The sequence below is a fragment of the Lampetra planeri genome, chromosome 50 (genome assembly GCF_965212315.1).
Source record: "Lampetra planeri chromosome 50, kcLamPlan1.2.h2, whole genome shotgun sequence".
In the NCBI taxonomy this organism is placed as follows: domain Eukaryota; kingdom Metazoa; phylum Chordata; class Hyperoartia; order Petromyzontiformes; family Petromyzontidae; genus Lampetra; species Lampetra planeri.
Genome location: NC_136156.1, coordinates 3,871,685 through 3,897,328, shown reverse-complemented (window position 1 = coordinate 3,897,328; position 25,644 = coordinate 3,871,685). Strand labels below are relative to the sequence as shown.

General features: G+C 49.3%; 1 protein-coding gene across 14 annotated transcripts in view; it reads right to left on the bottom strand.

Annotated features, from left to right (window-relative positions):
* LOC144734211 (uncharacterized) overlaps positions 1 to 24,773 on the bottom strand; it is a 67,344-nt gene extending 42,571 nt beyond the window's left edge. For 7 of the 14 annotated variants that reach the window (XM_078616318.1, XM_078616319.1, XM_078616321.1 and 4 more), the window contains exon 1: positions 2,980 to 3,246. In XM_078616318.1, the coding sequence (XP_078472444.1) occupies positions 2,980 to 3,127 (148 nt within the window). In that variant the 5' untranslated portion in view covers positions 3,128 to 3,246. Of the gene's footprint in view, positions 1 to 2,979; positions 3,248 to 24,670 lie in introns of those variants that run through there. The other 7 variants (XM_078616314.1, XM_078616315.1, XM_078616316.1 and 4 more) reach the window with 2 other exon arrangements.
* Positions 24,774 to 25,644: the final 871 nt, after the last annotated feature.

Sequence of the window (25,644 nt, the reverse complement as noted above, 5' to 3'; positions counted from 1 at the left end):
GCCAAACTCCCTCGCAAAATTGGCCAAACAACTCAATGTGGCAGGACCCTCCTGAGAAAAATTCTGGAGGCTCGGTGAAGATTTCCTGGGTAATGAAGGCATATGAATCCGGCGCACAGAAAACTATAGTCTGCATTGAGATTTCAGCAGAAAAGTTAATGTCAGAACTCAGCAATATAAACGTTACACTGCTGTGCTCAACTGCCAAGGAACCAGACATTTTAATTTCCCTAAAATGTTTGTATTTATGCCGACTGTGCTATCGGCGTCGCGTCACGAGACGAATAATTCATCCAGATCTTCTACAGAGCAGCGCGACCCTTTGTGCCAGAGAATGGTGCACGGAAGCGGATATCAGAGCGACCACTGAGATCCCTTTCGGAAGCAATCCCTCACCCACACAGTAAGGGGAGGCACTTTCCCAACTCTGCCTTGCCACCGAGAGTAATGTTCATCGTACGACAGACAAACTGAGATTTTCTGTCATTCCGAGAGCTTACATTTATCCAAATAAAGTTTCTGCAGTAAATCGCAGTTTTTTTTTTTAGCGGTGACCGCACTGAGTGCTGAACGCATGCAGCCGCCTTTGGGCTTGACGACGCAAATAATATTTACAGTCCTACAGCTTAGCACCGTTGCTAATCTCTCTGCAAATGTTGCTCACGTGGTGGCAAATGAGAACTCACTAAGGATGAAGTCACCGGGAGGCGCCCCAGTTACCGGAATAAGAACAGACACTGGCAAATGAAGGGAAACAAACGTAGCAGGAGGTGCACGCGGATGAAACGTGGAAAGGTGCTTGCTTGGAATGACACTGGGGGAGAGGAAGAGGGGTCCATGAACTGGAGAACAAGTGGTGGCGAGTTAGAGACGTACGATTGACTGCTGAGAAAAAGTAAGCGACGGCTGTGAGTCAATAATGAACGAGAGAGTTGCAGCTAAGGGACGAGGACACACCTGAGAAGACATCTGCCGCCGTGCTGAAGGGAGGTGTGAAATTAGCCGGCGTGCAGGACGGACAGACAGATAATTGTATCACGGGACCGTGAGGAATTGTTGGAATCCAGCTGGAAGCCCTGGTTAACAATAATTTAAATGTATAACGCTCAATCCCTCATAGGATCCCAATGCACAATGCATGGACTGCAGGAAATAAAAACCGAACCAGGGCAACCGAACAAACTAAAGAGGGAAGACCAGTTTAAAGAGTTGGGTTTGCAAAGCAGACTTGAATATATCTACCGACTCCTATTACTTGATTTCATGTGGCAAGGCGTTCCATAGTTTGGGTGCCACGCTAACAAAAGCCCGATCACCAAAAGAGTGCAAGCTAGACCTGGGAGTGCTGAGCAGTTGGAGATGAGAAGATCTTAAGGACCTTGATGGAACATATAAATGTGTTAGTTAATGCCGGTATATAATCCACTGAAATGCACGCGGTCTGCTTCACAGTGGATCGTAAAGATCCCACCGACGTCCTTCAAAATGGGTAGGCCATTATGTGCTGGGCGTCACAGTCCAAAATCGCTAAATTAGAAAATAGCTGCAAATCACTAATTTTGGGATTACACATGGTAGCCATCATCGGCCCCGTCTGGCAGTTGCTGAATCACATTGTGCCGCATAGGGGCAGTTGCCACTGGGGGTCCCCCTTCGAACGAATAAGTTGAGATGTGATGCAAGTCGCTTATCGCGTGTGAAGCGCTCCGAGACGCCACCGCGTATAGGAGGGAGCTCTATCAAAAACACCGCCTTATTATTATTGATATATATATAGATAGACAGATATGACATCCGCTCTGTCTAGCAGCTTCTCAGCGAACGGCCGTTTCCCCCACGAGCGGCCACCATCCGCACCTTCAATGCAGAGGTTGCAACCGGGTACCCGATACCCGTACTCTACCCGATACCCGGCCGGGTACGGGTAGCCGTTTGCGACCCTGGTGCGTTCGGGTACAGGTACGGGTAGGCCGTGAGTCACTGGTGAGTAACCGTTTGTCACTCATTTCGGGTAGGGTACGGGTAGGGAACGGGTACCCGTACCCGGCTGAATACGGGTACCCATTTGCGACCCTGGTGCGGCCGGGTACGGGTAAGGAATCAAAATCCGTTTGCGACCTCTGCTTCAATGTGACACAAGCCCTCTGTGTTTCCACGCGCACCATTAAAGTTGCACGCGAACTGGAAACGCTGGAAAATATTACACCCCGGCGGGGCAGCGGTGCAGTCGCGCCGGTGTTCCTGCCGCCACAGATTTTTCCCCGAGCAGCTGGATGAAAACTCAACGCCAAACTACAGTCTGAACGGGATAAAACTTTCGCCCCAGAAAACCTCCATTTCTCCTGCCGCATCTCGTGCCACGCTTTAGTAAACACAACGTTCACAATGCAATTGTGCGACGCGTGTACCGCATAAGACATGCTGCCTCCGTACAGTAGCAAGCGCACACAAACAGTCCACTCCCTCTCCCTCCTCCTGCTGCCTCCTCTCCTACCTCAACCTTTGCCACGATGATAGATGTTCTACTGAAAGACACATAAGCAGAGAGAAAAATACGTGGATACATCGAGAGAGAGAGAGACAAAGGGATGCACGTGAACAGAGACAGATAAATAGATACATAGACAGATGAATATAGAAAGATGCACAACGATAAAGATACAGTAGAAATATACATAAAATATTCATCTGTCTATCTGAGTAGAAATATACATAGACAGATAGATACAAAGATAGATTAAAATATGTTTTTATATTACACTTCTTTACCCGCAAAAGCCTCTTGCACAGATCCAGACAGCCATACAGATACAGACACATAGCACAAAAGGTATACAAAAAGCTAGACTGATAGATACAAACACAGGCAAAGAGATCGACATACAGAGATACGTAGGTACAGAAGAAACGACCAGCGGACAAACGAACAGATGGACACACAGACGGACGGTCGGACGGCTGGGCACACAGCCCCCTTACAGTGCTTCCCGCGAGACGGCTTCACACCGGCGCCGTGCACACCGGCCGAGATGAGGTCTGGAACTCCGGCCGCCACCCCACCTCCCCACGCCGGGTTCAGCACCAGGTCTGGCTCCCGTCCGGCGCTCACCTCCATCCCAACTTCCATCGTCGCTCGCAAAACTCAAGAGTGCGTGGCTCCGCGCGGCTCGCTCGCTTAATGGGCTTCTCGCTCGCCCAATCCACTTGTCATTCGCTGAGACTTCCAATGTTGTGTTCCGACAACTGCTGCACACCCACGTCACTCACCCCCGCTCCGACAGCATGCGTGCGTGTACAAACGAGCTGGCTGGTTATCAAGCTATCTGGTTGGCCACCGACTGGTGGACCGACTTGCGGGCTTGGTAGACCGACTGATCAGCTAGCTGGCTGTCGAACCTGTTGGCTGGCTGGCTCACTGATGGGCTGGCTAGCTGTCTGGCTCGTTGATTTGACAAGACTGATGGGTCGGCTGGCTGGCTTGTTGCTGTGCTAGCTCGCAGGCCCAGCTCGCCGGCTGGCGCGAGGGTGGGTTAAGCACGCAGTCAGCCAATTAATCGCCCTTGCCCTTAGCTCTGAGCCGCCCAGGCATTAAGGTCAGCGGGCGACATTGCGGCAGAGAGATTTTATTTTTAACTCTCGCTCTCTTACGGGCCGCACGGCGCACCACCGACCGCCGATCAGTCGCGTGTCGTTCCAGCAGATTTCAAAACGGCGCTACGGCGAACTCCTGCAAATCGCTGCGACACAAACTCCCGGCTCGCTCAGCCTCTGTTTCCTAGTTCTCTGTCGGAACCGCCAGCGCTAGCGACAAGCCGAGCGGCAGGAGGAGGGCGGCTGATAAATGAAGCGTTCGCGGCTGGTAAACATTCCTGACGGTGGCGGGCGGGAGGGAGGGCGTGCTACGGCGTGCTGGAGGGATGCATTAACCGCTTACGCCACCGCTCACACGCTCGCTCGCTCACTCACAGAGGGTCTCTCCGACTGCGGTGTCAGTCGTCCAAACGGCAACTGGGTAGTTGAACAAATTAGGCGATCCTCGCAGTGACATATTTTAGAGCAATTCAAAACGATCCACACGGGAGTGTGGGTGTCACTTTCAAGGACATTATCTGTGGTTTTGTAGCGTGCGCATTATATATGGGGTAAGCCAACAGGTTTGACACGTACACGGAACTGTGTGCACCGTCAGTCAGTACTCTCGGCGTTGGTGACTAAAGTCTATCATCCAGGCACGTCCCACACCGTAGTAGTTTTACCTTTCTCCCTTATCAAGCAAGGCGGTCAATGTGTTTCTCTCTGAATTACAGTGCTAATCGGTTGACACGTGATTCCCGAGGTAAAAAGCCACTCCATGATTACACAAATTATTACACGCACCTTTAAAGTGTCTGAGAAGTCTATCCAAAATATTGTGCCACAATCACCATCATCATCATCCATGATTAATCCACTGATGGATGAAGTGGTCACAATCTCTCACAGGCTTGCGATCCAACAAATCCATGGAGCGCATCACTTTATTTCAGAGCTCCATCTCCGCAGTACACGTACTCTCTGGAGCATTCCCTCCATTGAATGTGCACCGGATTACGTCCCAATGACTAAATATTCATTCGTCGTCTGTGGACACTGTTGCTTTTGAAAGATTAAAATAGTCGAAGGAAGGTATCGGATTCATCACCAAAATAAAACGCGATTTATGTCCGTAAAAAGTCACGCTCATCACACTAGGCCGTATCCCAATGAACGGTGTCACTTAAAAAGAGTGTTGAGCAACGCCAGGGGTATTCCACATCAATGATCCTCCCGTAGCTATGGCTCCAGAGTGCGGTGTTTGCAAAGCGAACAGTGGGCTACGTGATCAGAGTGAACGTGAGCCATGCACAAGCCCCTGGGCAGAGACCTGGGGTTGGTTGCAATTCATCGCCTGGCATACCTGTTGACAAATGGCCACATTGCAATCGTGCCACCACCACTGATGTCAACCTGTAACTTCGGGGGACCACGGTGGCGAGATGTTAAGAAGGTCGCCTGGTATACACAGGATATCGTGGGTTCGATCCTGACCATGACCCCCACTGTATATTTGGAGTTTGAATGTTCTCCCCGTGATGGTGTGAATTTTTCTTCGGGTCGTCCGGGTTTTCCCTCCACATTTAGAAATATGCGTTTAGAGTATTTGGCTGCTATAAATGTCCAGATGATAAGCCACTTCGCCGAGCTATCATTCGTGGCCAAGTCGCGACTGAAAAAGAGATACATAGGTCAGAGGGTCTTAATTAGTAATATAAAAAAAAATAATTAGTTATAGTTTAGCTTAATTTAAAATGCCTGTCTCTCAATCTGGATTGGGTCACTGTGGCAGAGAAGATCAAAACCCCCAGCCCCAAACCATGGAAAGCTCAACACAAATGTGCCCTCAACCCCACCAATGATAATAAGATTTGAGGTTTCCGCAGCCTTGATTCAAATAGACACCTCAACTCTATTTGGGTGTGACTGCGTGTGAGAATTCAACATCAAGCTCCACTAGACCTGAAGCAGCCTAAAGTATAGGAGGAAAATCTGATGCCAGATAAGTCTTCATGAACTGGACTACAACAGGACTACTGGTAGACTACTGCTGCTGTTGTGCGTTCTGCGCGTTCGTTGCTGCTACAAAAGCCACTTGGTCTGCAATAAGTGGTTGGTAGTAATCGGTATGCACATTGAACTTCTTTGGCACCGTACGTAGCCAACATTCTGCACTCACTGATAACAACATTTACCACCGTATTACATTTCCACTGCCAATTAGCGGTTTCGGCTTTGTGGTTCAATGAGCCCGAGCTGAAGGAGGGTGACTCAAGCAACAACTGGTGACAAAGTCAAACACGGTTACACCCAAACGCAGTTGAGACACGAGTACAACTATGTGTTGACGAATCGAAAGATGTTTGTTACTTTCAATAATTCAACAACGATCGATCTACTTGCATCACAAACTGAACCAGGCCAAACATCCGAAATCAACGCAGATCGGAGGAGCCACTGCTCCTCGATTCGCAGGACTTCCCGGAGGGTTGCAGGCGTTGCGGCGGATAGGTGGGGGAAGAGATTTGTGACAGCAAATTGAAATGGAAAATTAAAAACTCTCCAGTAGTTTGAGACTGTGGAAATCCAGAACAGACCATCGAACATGTAGCGATGCAGTGCCCGATACAAAAAATACGAAGGAGACATCACAGCGATACACTCTGCTGCTCCTGACACGATTGTCTGGCTTGACCACCTGAAATTGTAATTGTTGCTCTGCATCAACATCAGCCATACGAAAGAAGAATACTGTGCTCCTTTTGCCGCACGCCAACATCTCTCGGAGCAAACCCAGATGACGGACGCTTGGGAAATGTGTCACAGAGGGCCCCGGCTGATGCATGCACACAGCTGCGACGACGTTCGCCTGGCGCAGATTCCTTCCTCGCCGCCGCCTTAAATAGCGGACGGCCATCACCGACAGCCGCACGGCACCGCAGAGGGGAAGGGAGGGAGAGAGGGAGGCTCCCTGGCGTCCGTCTCAGAGCATGTGTCTCGGCCAATGCCTCTCTTTAAATAGACGTCGTCAGCCCTTAGATTGAGAGGTTTTTTTAAGTGCTGGGATAATACGATTTTTTAAGTAATCGATTAATCTACCGATTATCGGTTCAACTAATCAAATAAACTGATAACAGTTGGGAAGGGGGGGGGTCTCATTTGTGCCGCTGGACGGGAGGTGATGGGGGCGGTGCTTGGTGATGTCATCGGCACCTTCAGCAGTACAGGGTTTTTCTGCCTTTGGGCGTCAAGATGTGGGAGTAGACACAAATTTTAAAGAGGCCCTGGTAAGAAAAAAAAACAATAACAGTCATCCATAACATTGCCCTACAAAAAAATGTAATAGACGACGTTTCAGGCAATTTCCCTTTCTGCCTGTGCACCACTACCAACGCAGCAACATCTCCACCAAACCATTTGTTTGATTACGAAGAAGAAGAGGAAACAAAATTCCGATTGAAACGTAATTCTTCGTTTCTAGCTTTTTGCGGCTTTCGTTGCCCGTCGCAATTGCCCCTAGAGGACTCCCCCAGCCCTCGCAATGGATCAGCGGATGGTGGCATTTAAATAAATAACTGCAGTTGAAGACATAATATATATAATTAAGTGCGAGCTTGCTTTATACGTTGGGGGCATACTATGTCTTTTTTCCAGGATTGTTTTAAACTGCTGCAACAAAGGACGGCTTTCTTTCTTGTAGAATCCGAGCTGGCACGAATTTGTTTCTTTTCTTAAGGAGGTGGATGGGAGAAACTGCAGTGCGGGCTGCTTTAAAGCAGCGAATAAAACCACCTAAAACACCGCGTCGCGTATGTTTGCGTTAAGAGTGTGACGGTTTGTGCAGGTGAGTAGTGTATGTACGTCTGCGCTTGTGCTCGAGAGGATGCCAATGTGTGTGTGAACTGCTTGAACGAGGTGGGGGCAGTAAGTTAGGGCACTGTACTACCAACGTCGTGGCGATTTTGGGATCTTCTTCCCGGCCAAGGCTAACATCCGTGCCGAGTGGTAACAAAATTGGGAACTGGGTAACCCCTACATCGACTCAGCCATAAATGTGTACCTGGATGAGTATGTAAACGTCTGTACTGGGGAAGAAAAAGCTGGCTCGGCATGGCGCCTTCATAGGTGCTTGATAACAGCTTCCGCACCTCTGATTAGCATAGTTGACTACGTACGGTGCGAAAGAAGTTCAACATACATACATACAGTACCGTCTATATACGCTTGACAGAACTTCCGTGCCTGTATTCGTGTGTGCGAGTGTGTTAAACGTATTTCGGCCTAGCTCACACACACATTGCTTGCAGCTTCCACAATGCAGCCTCGTCTGGAGCTGCACCTGCAGACGCTTAAGAAGCGCACACACGCCTCAACGCGTACCCTCCCCATCATGCTGACCATCCGACCATGCCGTCACATTCCAGCCAATCGACCCTGTCATCGGACACCCATCGCCGACCAACAATGCCTCATATCTCCCATTCACAGAGCCCTATTGCCAAGTGGTGGCAATTCCACATTCCTATGGAGTGGCAAAGTCTATTCACAGCATTGCCACTGTTGCACGACAAACAAAGTGATGAGCAGGATTTGAACCTGCGCACTTACAACTGTGAGCTAACAGAGCACTCCAACCACTGCGTGCCAACCCTGAGCGAAACAATATTAGCAACTACAAACTCTGAAATTTACCAACTCATCTGTACGTGTGGGTTATGTCCCGGCACTTGGCAGCCAGGCTGGTTTTGAGCCTGGTTAGTACTTGGACGGGACACTGCCTGGGAATACCACGCATTGCAGGCTTGCCCTGTGCGTTGTCTAGGAGACAGCAGCATAGCAATAGAATTTCAGAGATGACTTTGTTGAGTTTTGGAGTGTTGCCCCCTGCCACGTACGCGTGGCGAGGTTTCTCGTCTCCTCCCACATGAAGCCAAACACGCAAAGAACCGCAAAAACACATCCCAATGTAGCAGGACACTCGTGAAAACAAGTCCTAAGACTATTATCTATTTCACTCGCGTTTTTCTAGGACTACTAAACATCGCCTCTAGTCATGCGGAAAATCCTTAAGCTCACAATGAAAAAACTAACCGTAGAGCTCTCTTTCAATCCACCGCTGGAAGAATGCCTGCAAGCCGACTCTGTTCTAATCATGGGGGTTGTATGGCCATACTTCAACATGCTGGTCAGCGCGTGTTGGTGAAGTAGGTGGCCCGGGAACCGTTCTGAAAACAAGCGTCACCCGATGTTAGCCGTAGCCAGAAACGGACGCAGGTCGCCAGGTTCACTCGGGCAGTGCGTCAACCATGGTGAACCAATGGACCCGGTATGAGCTCACAATTGGGGTTTTATTCCAGCAAGGGTGCATACATGGATGGTAGAAATGACAAAAACTCAACACCATCGTCAATAACACTGCCCTACAAAGGGTTTGTTTTCATTCTTATATCATAATCATCATCATCAGCCACGGTAAATACCTCAACCGCCACTGCCGCCACCTTTCACGATACTGAGATGCAACGATCCAATCCATGCATCACCTGCAAACGAACTAGCTAATCTCATCGCTCCATCTCCGCGGTGGACGTGCGAGACAGACGCATTCCATTGCCTGGCCGATTTTTTGGGTTTTCTCTTGAGAGCCACCGGGTTGTTGACCAAATACGTTGAGTTTTTTCCACGTTTGCGAACCCACTGCCAAACCAGCGTCACCATTTTTGGGTTTTGACGCAGGGTAGAGATCGGGTGACCCAAAAAAATACCGTGACAAACGACACCAACTTTGAAAAAAATACACAGCAATTTCGGCGACAATGAGGATACAGGACCCGGTGATACCTCTTCAACAAATTAAATGGACTCCACACCCTCATAATTATCATCAACAAGAGAGGAAAATGGCCAAGTGGGAGCGAGCAAAATCACAGGCACGAAGACATTCGGTCATCACTCTTGTCCGCAAATAAATCGAAGGTTAGGTTGGTAATTGAATGGTGGTGGTAATGATGTTTGGTAAGCTCTTGCCATTGGCTGACAGGGATAGTGCCATGGAAATAGGTGACCTTTGCCCTGCCCAGAACCCTGCCCACATCCCAGCCCCAATTCACCCAACCCATCCACCCACAAAACCAACCTACACACACAGGGAACGGCTGAGCTAATCATCTCTGTACCAATCACAGACTCTCACTCAGAAGCTGTATGAAGAAGTGATGAGCAATACAGATGAGCAATACATTTAACCACACCACGTGATTTTGACTTTGGCCATTGCGTCATCGCTTTTAGATGTTCTCTGTTCATATTTTTGTTTGTTGCGGTTGCACCCGACTCAAGATCCGCATGGCTCACAGGGCTATACCTAATAAATGCAACTTGAAACTTGAAATGTGTGTGCGTGTGCAGGGCTGTGAGCAGCGGTAGCGTAGTGATTAGATAACCACCCTATAAAGCCGGTGGACCTGAGTTTGATTACCACTCACAGCCAATATTCTGGTTCTGTGCCTCCCCTTGGTCGACTCAGCCTGAAATTAGTACCTGGTGTGGATATGTAAACATTATCAGTGGTTCTGGCAAAACCACCTCCTTGTGCTCACTAACGGCACTGGCCCCAAAAGTCTGTAAAGGCCACACGGGTGATCCTTGTCTTTGTGGCAGTGGGGAGCACAGGTGGTGCATTTGCCAGACACGTCAGCGACTTTAAAACCCACAATACCTCGGGTCTGTCCTATGGCCTCCTGCCAGCGAGCCTTCGACACTTCAAGTGCACCTAGCCTGGCACACTAGCCATGGTGACGTCGAACCGCCACTCACTGGTGAACGGCGGCTGTTGTTGCCCGCACGATGTACGCACCATGTACGCACGATGTCGCACTCTCAGGTGAGTCCATTCAAAAATTAAAATGCCACCTACGTAATTTAGCCGCTCATTTGGCTTGCAAGCACGATCTACTTGAGCTGGTTTCAGGGAAAAATATAAAAGATACGGCACAGGGGTACGGCTCATAAACAACACCGCTCACTCCATTATGCAGGTTTCAAAGCAGAGCAAAGCTCGTATGCAGCACTTGAGATGTAAATGACATCGCGCATACGAAAGCGCACGCACACACGACCTGCACTGCTGACTTGGAGTTGGCGGCCACACATCCCAATGCAGGACCGCCCCCAGAGGTCAGGCAATTGTTGGGGATTGAGTGCAAAACCCCATCGCGTGTGCAGGTTTTCTCCAGGCACTCCGATTTCCTCCCATGTGTACAAACGCTAATTATGAATGCCGCTCACAAACCATCCCAATATAGGACCACAGAGGTTGTGCAAATGTTAGCGCGAATTCCGGCTCATTTCCTTCCCGCTCTGTCTGTGGTTTCCTGCACCTCCGTGCAAAATCTGTGTGCGGCGTTACCAATTTTACAGCGTTTGGACCTGCAATTTGCGTAAATTACACGATAGACATGGGTGATTGGCAGTTGGCTACGTATGGTCCATAAGAACAACAACACCAACGTGGCGTATCTGGCATGCCAGTCAAGCAGCAGTTTGAGAGGGCCCCCATTTCACTACAGACGCGGCCCCCGCATTTTCTCTTTGCGTGGCCACGACCGCTCAGTCACGCGTGACGACGAGCGTTGTCCTCCTGTTGTCCTAGGTGCCGGGATCTCTGCCAACCGTGCGTGTCTTGTTTTAACGAGCGAGCTCGCCGTGAAAACGGGGAGCGGGGGGGGAAAGAGAGTCCTCCCCTGGCTTCAGTGGGGCACGGGACATAAAAGGAGGGGAAAGGACGAGGCCTGGTCATGGGCAGAGCCTAGTGTCGTGTGATGGGGGAGCAGACAAGTACAAGAGTGGGAATCAGAGGCATTCTGTGCATAATAATACACAGAGAAGCTGAAACAATAATAACTGGTTCGTTATTGATTTGTGGGTTCAAACTCTGGCCAAATGTGTGTTGATCAGACCCTCCACTACCCGGCGCGTCCAATCAACACATTTTGTCTACATTCGGACGTGGGTCTTGACGATACAAGATTTGGACAGATCATTACGTAGCCCAACCCAAAAATCAATAGAAAAACATGTTGGCTATGCAAACTTACGTGTGACATTAATTTATTAAATCAACTTTTTATGTTCTTGTCTGTTTGCCAATATTCAGAAATACCAGAACAGTGAATCACTCCTCCTTGTTTAGTGGATAGCCCGCAGAAGCAGATATCACAGAACTACTTATAAGAACCTGTCACGTGACATCTTGATGCACACAATAGGTGGCAGCACTTTCCCCACCTGCCCTGCTACAAACTGCAATATTCATCACACAACTTGTCAAACCAATATACTTATTCTCAGAGATGAAATTTTTGTACAAATGAAATGCACCACCGAATTTAAGGTTAAGGAATGACTGGGCTTGAACCATGAACACACTTGACATGAGAGCTCAGTTTAATTTCAAGCAGCGGCTGGACAAAGCCCTTGCCACACAACAGTGATTGTGATTTTACTTCACCACGGTCCTCAGCGCAGGTTAAAGAGGGAGAAACGATATCGCACGCCACTCATACTGGCCTCGTCAGGGAATCGAACTCAGGTGACCAGGTGGTTAATCGGGCAGTTCGCTAACCACTGTCCTACCGTGCTCTCTCTATGGCAGCAAGAATGCAATCTCAATTATTGCAGCAGACAGGTCTATAAATGGTGCAGGATTAAACTGGGCAATTCTGCTGAAGCCTCCTATCTGCTGGCAAGGGACCAGGCTTGGCACTAAGAACACTTTCCAGACCACAGAACACAGATCAATAGCAATGGAAACATGAACAACACACGAGCACATACAGACAAAGATTGCCCCAGCCCCGATTCAGTCTTATAGACTGGCAGGGGAAAATGCTATTCGTGAGCACCTATCAAGGCTGGCATTGCACACAATGGTGTGGACAGCCCCAGGTCCGGCCACCTCTACATTGTTTGTTTCCAGTCTGCACGTACGTTTTGTCCGATGAATCTCACGCATTTACAGGGTAGGTGGCTCGACGGGAGAGGGAGCAGACTCGCAGTTGGACTGTTGTGAGTTCACATCCTGGTTGGGACGTTAACTCGGCCCATCTTTCCTACGGGACGATGAACAAACACAAGTAACACTCTGAGGAAGTCAAGAGAATTCGTCCTGTGGATAAAAGCTAGTCCCCATCAAAGAAATGTGGAATTTCAAACACTGATTCTGCAGTGCAGGAGCTGAGCACCAATGCCTTCAGGCTCAATGGAGCAGAGAACCACTCTGACATTTTTTTTATTACAGAAATTGGTTACTGCGATGTTGACATTTCACCCGTCGCGATGGAATTCCTACGAGGGGCAATGCGGGGGCCGAATCGCGTGTGCGCATCACTCATCCACCCACCGTTATCCCACGCACATCAGCATCAGCCACTCACTGCTGGCCACTCACCACCGCTGCAGTATAAACGGCCGTGTGCGTTCATGGCGCATTAAGCATTATACGCGATAAGCTCTTACAGATGCTGCAGGCTGTTGTACACGCATGCTACATTAAGTCCCTTAACGCACCGTTAATGTTTACATTGATAGCAATTGTCGCCCTCTTATGTGTTTACATGCTATTCCTTAAGCGGTGATGCATGCCAGCAATCCATTAATTGGGGGAGGCTATGGCCCATGGACTTGACAGGGCCCGTGACTTCATTTCATACGACCCACGCTTTCTATCCGTACAGCGACTGACATCACTTCGTACAACCCGTGACTTCAATCCTTACGGCCCAAGACTTAATTTCACACGATCCGCGGTCACATCAGGCCTGCCTCTTCGAAACTGCCCACAAAATGATAATTATCCGTCACTGACACCATGTTGGCCGCACCAATCGTGCACGAGGAATATTTTCAACCTGGAAACATGACAGTGTTGCTAATTTTGGCGCACTCAGTCATCTGCACAAGTGAGCCATAATTATTTTTCTAGTTGTTATTGGATAAGCGCTAACGTGCGTGCTCATGAGCGGCCTATGAAAAGTGGGGAACGGGGGAGCTTTGTCCGAAGCGGCCCTCAGTAGGAAAATGTTTCCCACCTCTGAAGTAGAAGGATTAGGGTGCATTACACACAGAATTGTGAAACTCACAAACCCGCTGGGGGCTGCGAGTTGGCAAGGAGACATCAGTACAGCAAGTGGGTTCATAAACACTGTCAGCATTTCCTCTCATATGCATGGGGTTTCCTCCCGGTGCTCCAGTTTCATATCACGTGCAACCCATTCCTCAAAAGGTAACCAGCTAAATACCCCAATGTGACAGGCAGAGCCCTGCTGCAAAAAGTAAAATATTGTGACTCAGTGAAGCTTTTCTGGCTAAGCACATAACATAAAGGAATGAGAACACTTTTCCAATAATAGTGGTGAAATAGCCCACTCTGTAATGTATGCATCAGTAAGCCCAGTGAAAATCCAAACTAAAATAATGATGCCACTTAAGAGAGTAGAGCCTCACTGAGCCTCAAGACTATTTCAGGAGGGTCCTACTAAATTTTATTTGGCCAATTGCATTAATAATTAGAGTTTTACTTCGTGTTGGAGAAATCTACCACTGTATAAACTTTGCACTGCCATCTCCTGGCCACGCTTTGTAGCCCGCATGCCTCACCTACAACACCTGGCAAGCACTGCTGGTCACCAATCCAAGTACTCACCGGGCTCAAGTCTGACGAGCTCATGAGAGCCGATGGGATCGGGACTCGCCCATTTCAAGCAACGAGCGGGTTTAACCTTTTCTAACAGACGTTACTCACCGAGTTTAACTTTATATAATCCACATTCCAAATGACCACGGAGCATGACACATGACACATGCCACCGTCACCGTCCCCGAAATATAAGGTTCTCACTTACAGCGTGTAATCCACACTCATTGGGCACCGACGCTACATTGCAGTTGCTACCTCCAAAGTGCAAACGAACCGGGGACATAACATTAGAAGATTAACAATATCTCAATTACCGGAAGAGGGCAGAAGAATGTGTAAATGTGTCGTCTTGAGTGGTATACTATTACGCTCATGTTGTTGTTGATTTTGTTGTTGTCGAGCTGTAGCTTCTCAATACTGGGCAAAGGTCTCTCCCATTTTATTTCATCCCTTGCTTACCTTAAGACTCCCACACAGAGACCTATAGGCTGGAGGTTGTTGTGAGCCTAGAACTTCCCACTGCCAAGGCAAGAGACACACCCCATCATTTTCATCCCCCCCCCCCGTCTCTACTGCCCACCACTGCACTTGTTTACCCAGGAAAGCCTCGTTGAGTCTCAAGACTCATTTTCAGAAGAATCCTGCTATGTTTAGACTGTAGAATGTGAAGATTGCAAATGCTTTACAAATGAAGTAATTTGCACATCATTCACCAAATTTGAAAAAAAAATTGGACCATGATGCTGCACACAGAATGGCCTACTCTTTCTTACAAAACAAGGGACCCTTCACGTGCGTGGAGAAATGCTTACAGATTTCCCAGGACAGCAGCTACTTCTAACGAAAGAACGATGCTGGGAAAAACTAGGATAAGTGGCTACCCTGGACTGCCAACGGCGGTGGGCGGTGGATTTCACCGAAAGCCCGGCACAAGCCAGGCGAACCACCACACCCAAGCAGCCCCGGGTTTTGCCGGCACAGCTGAGGCAAGTAGGCGGCAGCCAGCTACCTTGTAGGGAGAGCTTATTTCCATAGCACATCACGTGTCATAGCAACCGTGCGTGTGTCCGCCAACACACGACTCGAGCTGACCTCACCACCGCCCCTGCAGATGTGAGATTTTGTTCCCCCATGGCAGCAGCCGACCCACCCACCCCCCTCCTCTACCTCCTTCCCACAGGAAGTGGAGAGGTCCCAAAACATTCAAAGCCGTGGAGACGCCCCCCCCCCCATCAACATCAACGTAACTATGATCTTTGTCGGTATTGTCACAAGCATTACCGCCACGACCCGACCGTCATCACTGTCAGTCATCGTCCTCAACAACGCCACCACCACGAATAGGTACACACCAATCGTCACCATCATCATCACTGTCAGTCAAAGTTGTCATCGTCATCATCACCATTATATCACGATCACCTTCACCACTAAAATTATCACCAAAGCATGACCAGCATAATCACCACCAGCTTTTTCACTATCAGTCATTTTCATCACTATCATCATCACCACCACTACCGCCAACCACATGATCACCAGCATAAACACCATCCCCATCATTATCAACATTATCATGAAACACCATCACTACATAATAGTAGGAAATCCAGCGATGAGCAGAATTTGGACTGGGGAAACTGGGCATTTTCCACACACTCCATCAAAACCCAAGCAATTTTCTGGCTGAGTGCATGTGGCTGTAAAACTCCCTTTCACCTTGGCTTTTCCTAAGTAAATAAATGACATCATTATCATTTGCCAGATAAGCTGTCTTGGAAAACGTCCATGTGGCTCATCCATGGACAAAGAAAATCCAACAAAAGCTGAAAAAAGTACAAAGCATCATAAGAGAGGTGCACGCTTGAAATTACACTGAGTCACAGGAGGATTAGTGACATCATATCAACTGTAAATGAAGTGGGCTTCCGCTGGACACACAGCTAATTCTGATGATGTCCTAGTGCAGAGACTAATGACAAAGTGGCAGTGCCACAGGAGGCAACCACACACGATAAGACAACCGCCTCGGAGATGGAGCCACGAAATTAAGTCTCGCGCAGGTGTCAGATGGAATGTTAACATCACACAGGAGCAGGAGTGATGGTGACAGCTTGGGGTGGGGGGGCTTCATTCAACAGTGATCCTATTATGGTTACCATGCATTAACAGAGAGGCCAGAGAGGTAGAGTACCCACCTCTGTGGCTTTATTTATGTGCAATGATGAAGGACCATTGCCCAAAACATCGGCCAACGTGTACTTCTCTTTCCAAGGCCACAAAGTGTTATTGACGAATGCTTTTCTTTTGTTACTTTCACTTGTGCGCACCACTGCCAATTTACTCGAAATGGTCGATGACCGTCGTTTGCAAAAGCTATTCGAAAGACGAGCAAATCGTGGCGGCAATGGCAAAATTTGGCAAAACGGTGACCCTCTTGCACTGGACTAAACGCCGTGTTCGAACGACAAAATATGAAATATTAACTTTCCCAAAAGCCAAAAAGGAATGTGGTCGCTATTCTGCAATTAATATGTCTGCACATGGAATTAGCCCGATATGCTTTGGCCTGTGGATTAAGGCCAAACCCAGCCAACACCGAAGGCGCATTTGGCAGGATGAAGGGGAATTGCTCCACAAACAGCTCTCGCTAAGCATGGAACGACTGTATCTCCTATCTCCCCCAACATTCTGATGGATTCTCACGATTCAGGTTTGAGAGTTTAAATCCTGGTTTTGGACGAACTCCCCTCCCCCCTCCCATACTCAATGGCTGAATTCATTAGGCCCAATCTCAGCACTGGAGCATCTGATCGATACGCTCAGAGACAAGAAGAATACACACGTACATGGGATCCATTCCTAAACCTTAGACCAGTCTTAAATACCTGAGCCCAGAATGGCAATGCCCCCCCCTGCCCCAAAGAAAATCCCCCCCCCGGCCTGCTCTAATGAGTCCGGTGTGCCTGATACCGTCGATGCCCCTGGTAATGCCGTCCAGAACGTCAGGATGTTGCAATGTATGATGTAGGCCTTGGCAAGGAAAGGCAAAGGGTAAAAACAACGAGCCTACCTTTACCCTATATTTTACCCTTATCCCATACAAATTACCCGATTACAGGGTAATTACTGGGGCACTACTACACATGAACAAGGTTTATAACAGGTAAATGCTAGGTAGAGCGCTTTATTCATATAGAATACTCTCAATGATTCCAATTTAAAATGGAGGCCACAGACTGCGCCACGGAGCTTTTAGCGAGCGGTAAACAAGGTATTTACCGGGTAATACTTCGCGCTACCTTTACCCTACTGGGTAATTCTTCCACGCTACCTTTACCCTACCCTTTACCTTACCCCTTGGCATGTCGACACCTTTACTCTTTACCCTTTTACCCGGTAAAAAGGGTGAATTACCTTACCTTGCCGAGGCCTAGTATGATGTGAGGGAGGATGTGGAATAAAACATTTTAAAAAATCCTGGTTTGGGGATTGGCTCAGCACATTATCCCTCTGGGTTAATAAAAGAAGTACAATTATGATCCGTTAGGTTGCCAAAGAGAATAGTTGGTAGGTCTGCTGATGAATGCATTCAATGATTTGGCAATTCTGCGATGTGGCCTACTCCGCACCTCTGCTTAGCACCGTTGACTACGTACGGTGCGAAAGAAGTTCAACATAATACATATGCATCACCCTACATATGTCATAATTTGGAAGCTAAGCAGGGTTGAGCCTGATGAGTACTTGGATGTGAGATGAAGACAAACTCTCACGGACAGTATAGCAGGACCCTCCTGGAGACTTTTCTGCATTAAAACAAATTTTGCTACAGTTACAATTCTATGTTTTCATCATAACTAAACAAAAATGAGAAAGTCTCAGGCTGCTGTACCTGCGATGTGTCTGGACGGTTTGGCACGCGACGGCCTCTCTTGACACTTTGTGGTCCGCGCGCTGATGGAGGTCACGTAACCGGCCACAAACAAGCAGGCCCCGTTCTCACTGGACGCTCGGGCGCTTTCCACTGCACCACCGGCATATTTACACGTCGGCGAACCTCCGGGACTCACTTTTGAAAGGACAACACTGACAGCTCTGGGACCGTGAGCTTCCCGTCTCTGTTTGCGAACTCCTTTGCTGTGCGACTGCTTCCCATGAGAATGGTTGACTTTCGGCTCAAACCGTAATCGTTTTTCCACCACGATTTTTGCAACGGGGACACCGGCGATACCATTTTGGTTTGGTTCGTGACCGACGCTGCCCCCAACGTCAGCATCCCTACCACCACGGCAATGGCTAATCCCGCCACTACCACTATCCCCAATACCACCACCATCAATATCACAACTGCCATCGCCACTACCACCGCCACTAATACTGCCACCACTACCACCACCACTTTTGCCATCACTACCATGTCCACTACCACCACTATTACCACCATCACGGCCCCGAACGCGACCGCTACCCCAGCCAACTAAATTTCGATTGCCACCACTGCCACTATCTCCACGACCGTCATCCCGATCACCACGACCGCCGCATTCTCCCCGCCGGATCGTATCCTTGCCGGACGGCGGACTCCGGTAATCATGAGCGACCTTGAGAGACGACGGCACATGCTGCCACCGCCGGTTTGGCCGCCCACCTCCCCCCCGACCCTCATCCTGCTCCCTGATGGTGAAGAGTCGCCCGCTCGCCGTGGCGGCCCGAGGTGACAGCGCCGGCACACGATGCGCACTCGGCCCCTCGTTCCGGGCCATGGCGCCTTCCCCTGTTCACGCCGCCGCGGCAACCGCTGCCACAGCCAATCACGGCGCCTGACTGTGGGTGCACGTGTGTGCAGTGCGGAACCCAATGACCCCAAGCTGGACCGATGATGCTGCTGCTGCTGTGACGGCGGCGGTGCGAGTTGCTATGGAAACGCTCATTCTTGTGGCTGTGCGCAGCAACAATAGCGGCTGCAATTTACAGAACGCGCTGGAAGGAAGGCCGGAGAGATTAAGGGGTAGGGGGGGAAAGGGGGGGGGGTCACGTGCCGAACTACGTCACCGTCTCTACGGTGACCCTGATTAGAAGCGACGGGGCCTGCGCAGAGCTCGCGTTAATAAATCCACGGACGCTTCTGTGGCGCACTTTGAAAATGCAACGTTGACAACATACCCACTGCGCAACTCAAGTGCCTGCGTTTATTTGGAAATCGCGGTCCTGTGGACAATGAGCCAAATGACATCTGACCGAGATACAGATGCGTCACAAGTATATTGCTTTCTATGTATGTAGAGTAAAACTGTGTGCGTGTATGCGTGCAGGCGTGTTTGCGTATTTCAGTCATATCAGTCGGTTAACCCATAAAAAACTGGGATTGTCGTGTTACCTCCTGCCAGTGAACCTCAACACTCCACGTAGCCTCACTCAAAGTGCACCTAGCCTGGTACAAGTGCAGTGGTGATGTCACCGCCACCGAGTGACAAATGGCAGTTGTCGGTGCTACTGATCTGCGTGTATGTGCGTGTGTCCGTGTGGTGGAGCGGTGGCGCAGTAGATAGCCAAGTGAACCTGGTCACCCGAGTTACTGCTGACGGCGAATATCAGTGACGAATGTCTGAGCCTACCCTAGGGAAACTCAACCTTAAAACGAGTACACCCTCATGTACCGTGGCGGTCTACACAGCCGCTTGCTAACATTCTGTTCGAGGCTATGCGGGGATCTTTGCCTGTCTTTTACCGCCTGTGTGCACGGCCGCAGATGTTTTTTTCCAAATCTGCGTTTTGCCATCGCGAGGCAAAACACGCCAGCGACAGACGACCTTCACGACGCCATCGTGTCCCAAATGGAGTTTATGCAAATGGTAAAGGACCATTGTCCGCCGTTTGCACCCCAGCCTCCAAGAACAAAACGTCAGTGATTACACATTCTCTCGGGCCGTATTTATAAATCAGCCCTCTTGCAAGCACTTGCTTCCCCGTCCTCGTTATTTCGCATTCAGGCTGCAACATCGGCAGGAAATAAATCCGCAGTGGATTTTTAAGGGCGCTTTCGCACATCCAGTGCCGGTAAAGCGATGCTGCTGGCAGGCTTTTAATTATTATTAGATTTGTTGTGCTTGTTTTGGCAGGAAAGGCTCACTGAGCCTTGCGACTCTTTTGCAGGAACGATCTGCCAAGTTTTCGCAGTAGGGGGCAATGCTTGCTATGTATTTTCCAATTAAAGAAGGCAAACAGCTCTTATGCCATCGACAAAAATAGCTGTAATCTTGTAGCTACTCACCTCAACTGTGCATCCCGAGCTGTCCAAATTAATACGTTAGCTAAATATCCATAATATAATATTTACAACTTAATAACACTTTGGAAAATCTCTCCCATGTAGTTTTGAGTGACTTACCATCATCATAAAGAAAATGGTGACAAGGCTGAGCGCATCATGTCAATACATTTGAGAAACTTTCTTAAATCGCAGGTGGCTCAAACCTGTATTGGTAGCCACGAGTGGGAGCTACATTCACAATAACAATAATAAAAATACATTATTTGTAGATTAACGGAGGGGGGGGAGAGAGTCGTTGTACCCTAAATTTAAATGTTTCGGAGTGATGCGAATCTTTCTTCCTGGAGCTGACTTATTGGGATCCGTTGTCCTTCATATGCATAACCAAACCGAGTGCGGAGACACAGGTTTGCTTTGCTTAAACAAAACTGATATTGGTGCTGGCAGTCCATGGCCTGAAGGACAAAATAACAGTTATATAAATAATGTGAAGGCACGCAACAGCGTTTTGATAAGCATGCATTTACTCAGAATGCTCAACAGCAAAGCACAACGAGTGAGTGTCGTAACCAGTAGGCTAACATCGTGTCTGCTGGTGACATCAGAAGCTTGTAATACCACGGCTTTTCATTGTCTGCACCAACACGCACTTTCCCAATGTACCCGCTTGTGCAGGCGTCCCCCATGCGACACACTGTGCACATGGGATTTACACAACTAAGTGGCCTCGCTTGGGAATATATATTTAGTTGGGCCAAGTAAGGGAGGGAGAAATTTATTTTGAAACAAAATGATAACATTCCCTACCTTTTAGGCAAAGAAAAAATATGGTTGTTCTTTGAGTACAACTCGTGCCCCCGCCAACGCAATTAGCATTTGTAAAGCACGCGCACGCTAATCCGCCACGCACCAGCATGCTAACAAAGGCACGGGGATGGTTAAAGCTCCTCAGCAGGGCATCTTTCACGGAACAATGGCCACAAATCTGCAGTCACCTTCCGCAAAATACCAGCTCAGCATGTGAGGGCGCGAGGAAGAGAGGAGGAGGAGGGGGATTGGGCGAGGCTGTTTGGAGAGGGAGGTCACACAGTGGGAAGGGTAGAATCCTGGACTTTAAGAGAGTGAGCGTAGCGATGGGTCTAAATAGGGGACTTTCAATTGTGCTGGGCACTCATGCGTGCGTCACCTCGCACTCTCTTGTTCGCTGTACACAAGCAAAAAAGGATGGCCAAGATCCGTCCATTCGGATTGTAACCGTTTGTGGACTAGAATTAATTGTTTTGCTCAAGAGAGGCGCATCGAATCGTGTGTGTAGAGATCGACTATTTACGACGCATTAAAATTGTATGCAATGCAAGTCGGCAAATGCAGAGGGGGAAAAACAGAAATGAGTTCAAACACGTGAAATAAATGTAATTGAGGCAGTTACAAAACACACACAAAAGAAAACGATTATTAATTCTGATAGTTTGAAGACCCCAAGACATGTCATTACATTGCACAGCAGTGAAATTGCAATATTCCTGCCAAACTGTCCTTTTAAATAACCAAGTTGTACTATCCCGTGGATGTATATGTTAACTTTACATTTAACACAAATGAAACCTGCCTAACTTATGAGATATTAAGGTAGAATCATTAATGGTGATGATCACTTTCGTCTCACCCAGACCTGATTTTCACACACACACCAAACACCACTAGCAGACCAGAAGAAGCAGGGAAGTGAACTCAATATTCTTTGGTTCTTTCGGTAAAGTCACGTAGGTATAAAATAAAATAGATCACGACGTTTCGGGCGCAACACAAGCGTCCGTCATCAGGTGGGAAAGCATGGTCTGCTGCTCAGGTGGGAAAGCATGGTCTGCTGCTGATGCATTCCTGCAGTCACGAAAGCTTCAAATCAAGTGAACTCAAGTTGAAGGGATCCTAGCCCAGTGCATTAAATATTGTGCCAATGCTGCCAACCACGCACACAACACACACACATGCAATACACGTGAAAATGCAAGACAAACGCCTGCACCACGCACGAGGCGGTGAGGCCAAAACACCAAGCTACCTTGGTGCCCACTGCTCTTATTTACACACTGCAACTGGGTTCTCATTTTCGGGCGAGTCGCCGCCCTCGGAGAGGCCCAACACCAGTTCGAATATCACTCTGTGGCCAAGTATCAAATTCAGGTGGCAGACAAACGCACAGTACAACAGCAGGAGCCAGCAATTGGCACCGAGTGAACAGACAGCAACAGCCAATTGCCATGAAGCTCCGGTAATGTCAATATGGTGCTTGAGCCAAGCTGGGTGCGCTTTGAGGCCACGTGAAGTGGAAAAGGCACACTGGCAGGAAGTGCCAGGTTATAAATGCACGACCCACTGTGCCAATACACACATACACGTAAATAAACTTGCATATATAGTGGCAAACCGACCCTTTCGAATATTCGCCACTGTTATTGGTCGTGATCGGGAAATGAACTCGGGTCTTTGCAGTGTGCTAACCACTGCACCACCGCTCCCCACAATGTATATCTGTTAGCGAGCACCTATGAAGGCCGACACGGGATACGAGGAGGTGGGTGGCCAGCAGCACGCCCGGCTGCCTCTCCCTCGTGGCGATGTTTACACACTGCACCAAGTACTAATTTGAGGCTGCGTCGACCTAGGGGATGCCCAGGGCCGGTTCAGATAATCATCACGAGTGTTGGCCGTGAGCAGGAATCAAACTGTGGAAGCCAGGTTCATAGCGTAGTGCCTTAACCACTGCACTACGGTGACAACACCACGGCGTCTGTGCCAGGCCAGGTGCACTTTGAGGCCACGTGAAGTGTCGAAGGCTCGCTGACGGGAGGTCACGGGACAGACCCAGGTGCCATGGGTTGACTGACCGAGATGACTGGTAGATGCACCAGCTGTACCCCCTACTGTGCTAACTTGCTGTATTTTATCCGCCCGGCGCTCTGCTCATTGTTGTGAGCGTCGCTCCTCTGCCCTCAGTTGTTAGAAGGCGACTGCCTCCAACTGCTCAGTAGCGTCTTTCACAAGCCTCCTTCATAGAGGCCGATCTTCACACCGCTGATACCAGTCATCGCCAAGTCCACTCAGCTCCACGTCCTCTTGTACCACATCACTCCATCTCTTCTACAGCCCATGTCGTGCCCGTTTAGCGATAGAGATGTCATCGGTGCAGTGCAGAAGGAGTAGGGATAATCCGAGGGTGAGATGGGAGGTTGCGGAGTGAAGAGAGAACGGATGTGCCAAGAGATGCAGACTACACAAGGAGAAGCTTAGAGCATTTGGTATACAAGATGATACAAACACACGCACACCATATACCAGAGATCAGATGCATATAGCCTAATAGACAGTTGAACGGGGTGGAGTTGTGGAACATGATGATGTGGTCAGCACCGTGCCCGGTCACTTTTGCCTCCACAGGGCTGATTTACACCTTGCACCAGGTGCTCAATTAATAATTTAGTCAATGTACACACACACACCGAACACACACACGCCACTTAATTGGGAATACTTGCAAAGACCGCAGCCATTAACTACGACAACCCAGTAGCGCAACTTGGCATCTTCACGCCGTTACCATGGCAACCTATAACGTACGTACTCTTACAATAAAGACTTTGCACGATTAACCACGTTACCAAAACGAGCATCTTTGCCAAAAATAAAGCGAACGTCATTTCTGTATTTACACATATAGCCCAAAGCAAAACAGTACATATTGCTCTATGTCACACATCCTGCTAACGTCCAAAACAAAATCAAACAATTTCACGAACACTCTGCAGAGCCTTGCTTACCACCCTGCCAATCAAAACGTGAATAAACTATGAAAAACAATGTCAACGGATAGGAGGGTGAGGAGCGGGAAGTATCGGAGAAGCGCATCTCGGCCGAGTTAATCATCACCTTCCCCGGCCTATGATTCAGGATAGACCGTAGGCTCCGACCCCTCCGCCTAGGCCGCTGGCCTAAACTATCTTTACAGGCACAAAACGCGAAGCTCCCGTCTTGGGCGCCGAGTCCCCAACCTCTTGAGGTCCCTGTCCGCTGTGGCCGGCAACCCACCTTGGGTGAGGGTTCGGGTTTGATCTCGGGTAAGCGCTTACCTGGCCGTTGCTCCGGCTCGATCGGCGACATCTCCCTGGCCGCCATGACGGTCACGTGGTCCCAACTGCCCACACTCCCATCTCCCCCTCTCACCCCAAACCCCTCCCCCCCAACCCGCCCCCACCCCCCCCAACCCGCCCCCACCCCCCCCCAACCCGCCCCCACCCCCCCCAACCCGCCCCCACCCCCCCCAACCCGCCCCCACCCCCCCCCCAAACCCTGCCCCCTCCCCCCAAACCCACCACCCCTCCCACCCCCAAACACCCCCTCCCCCCAAACCCGCCTCCCTCCCCCCAAACCCTGCCCCCTCCCCCCAAACCCACCACCCCTCCCACCCCCAAACACCCCCTCCCCCCAAACCCGCCTCCCTCCCCCCAAACCCTGCCCCCTCCCCCCAATCCCGCCACCCCCTCCACCCCCAAACACCCCCTCCCCCCCAAACCCGCCAACCACCCAACTCTCCGCCTCCCATCTCCCCAAACCCGCCCCCACTTCCCAACCCCCACCCCTCCCCCCGCCCCCCACCCCCTCCCAACACCTCTCCTTTCCCACTGGGAATACTCATTGAGACAAACTAAAGCGAGCCTCAATTCTGGCTGCTCAAGGCCGTGTGGCTAACGGGTGTAAAAAAAAAAGTACTTCTGTTATTTTTTATCCCAATGTGAATACTGTATACAAATACAGTTTGTGAAAGAGGCCTATAATTCATTGCGTTACTGATATTCTCTACAACGCAGCTGATTATTTTTGTGTTAATGTAGAGGGCGACTTGAGTCTCACGCACTCAACTCACGCGCATGCGAATATCCCAGCACACGTGCCAACATTGACGCAACGTTGGGATGGCGCTTACAAACAAAAAAACTACGTGGACAATATTAACTCCGTGAAGTTGCGACGAAGAAATCCGTACATTGAGACAACATTTTTCCACCAGAAGAGAAAGATAAAGGCGCAACCCTGAAATTGCTCA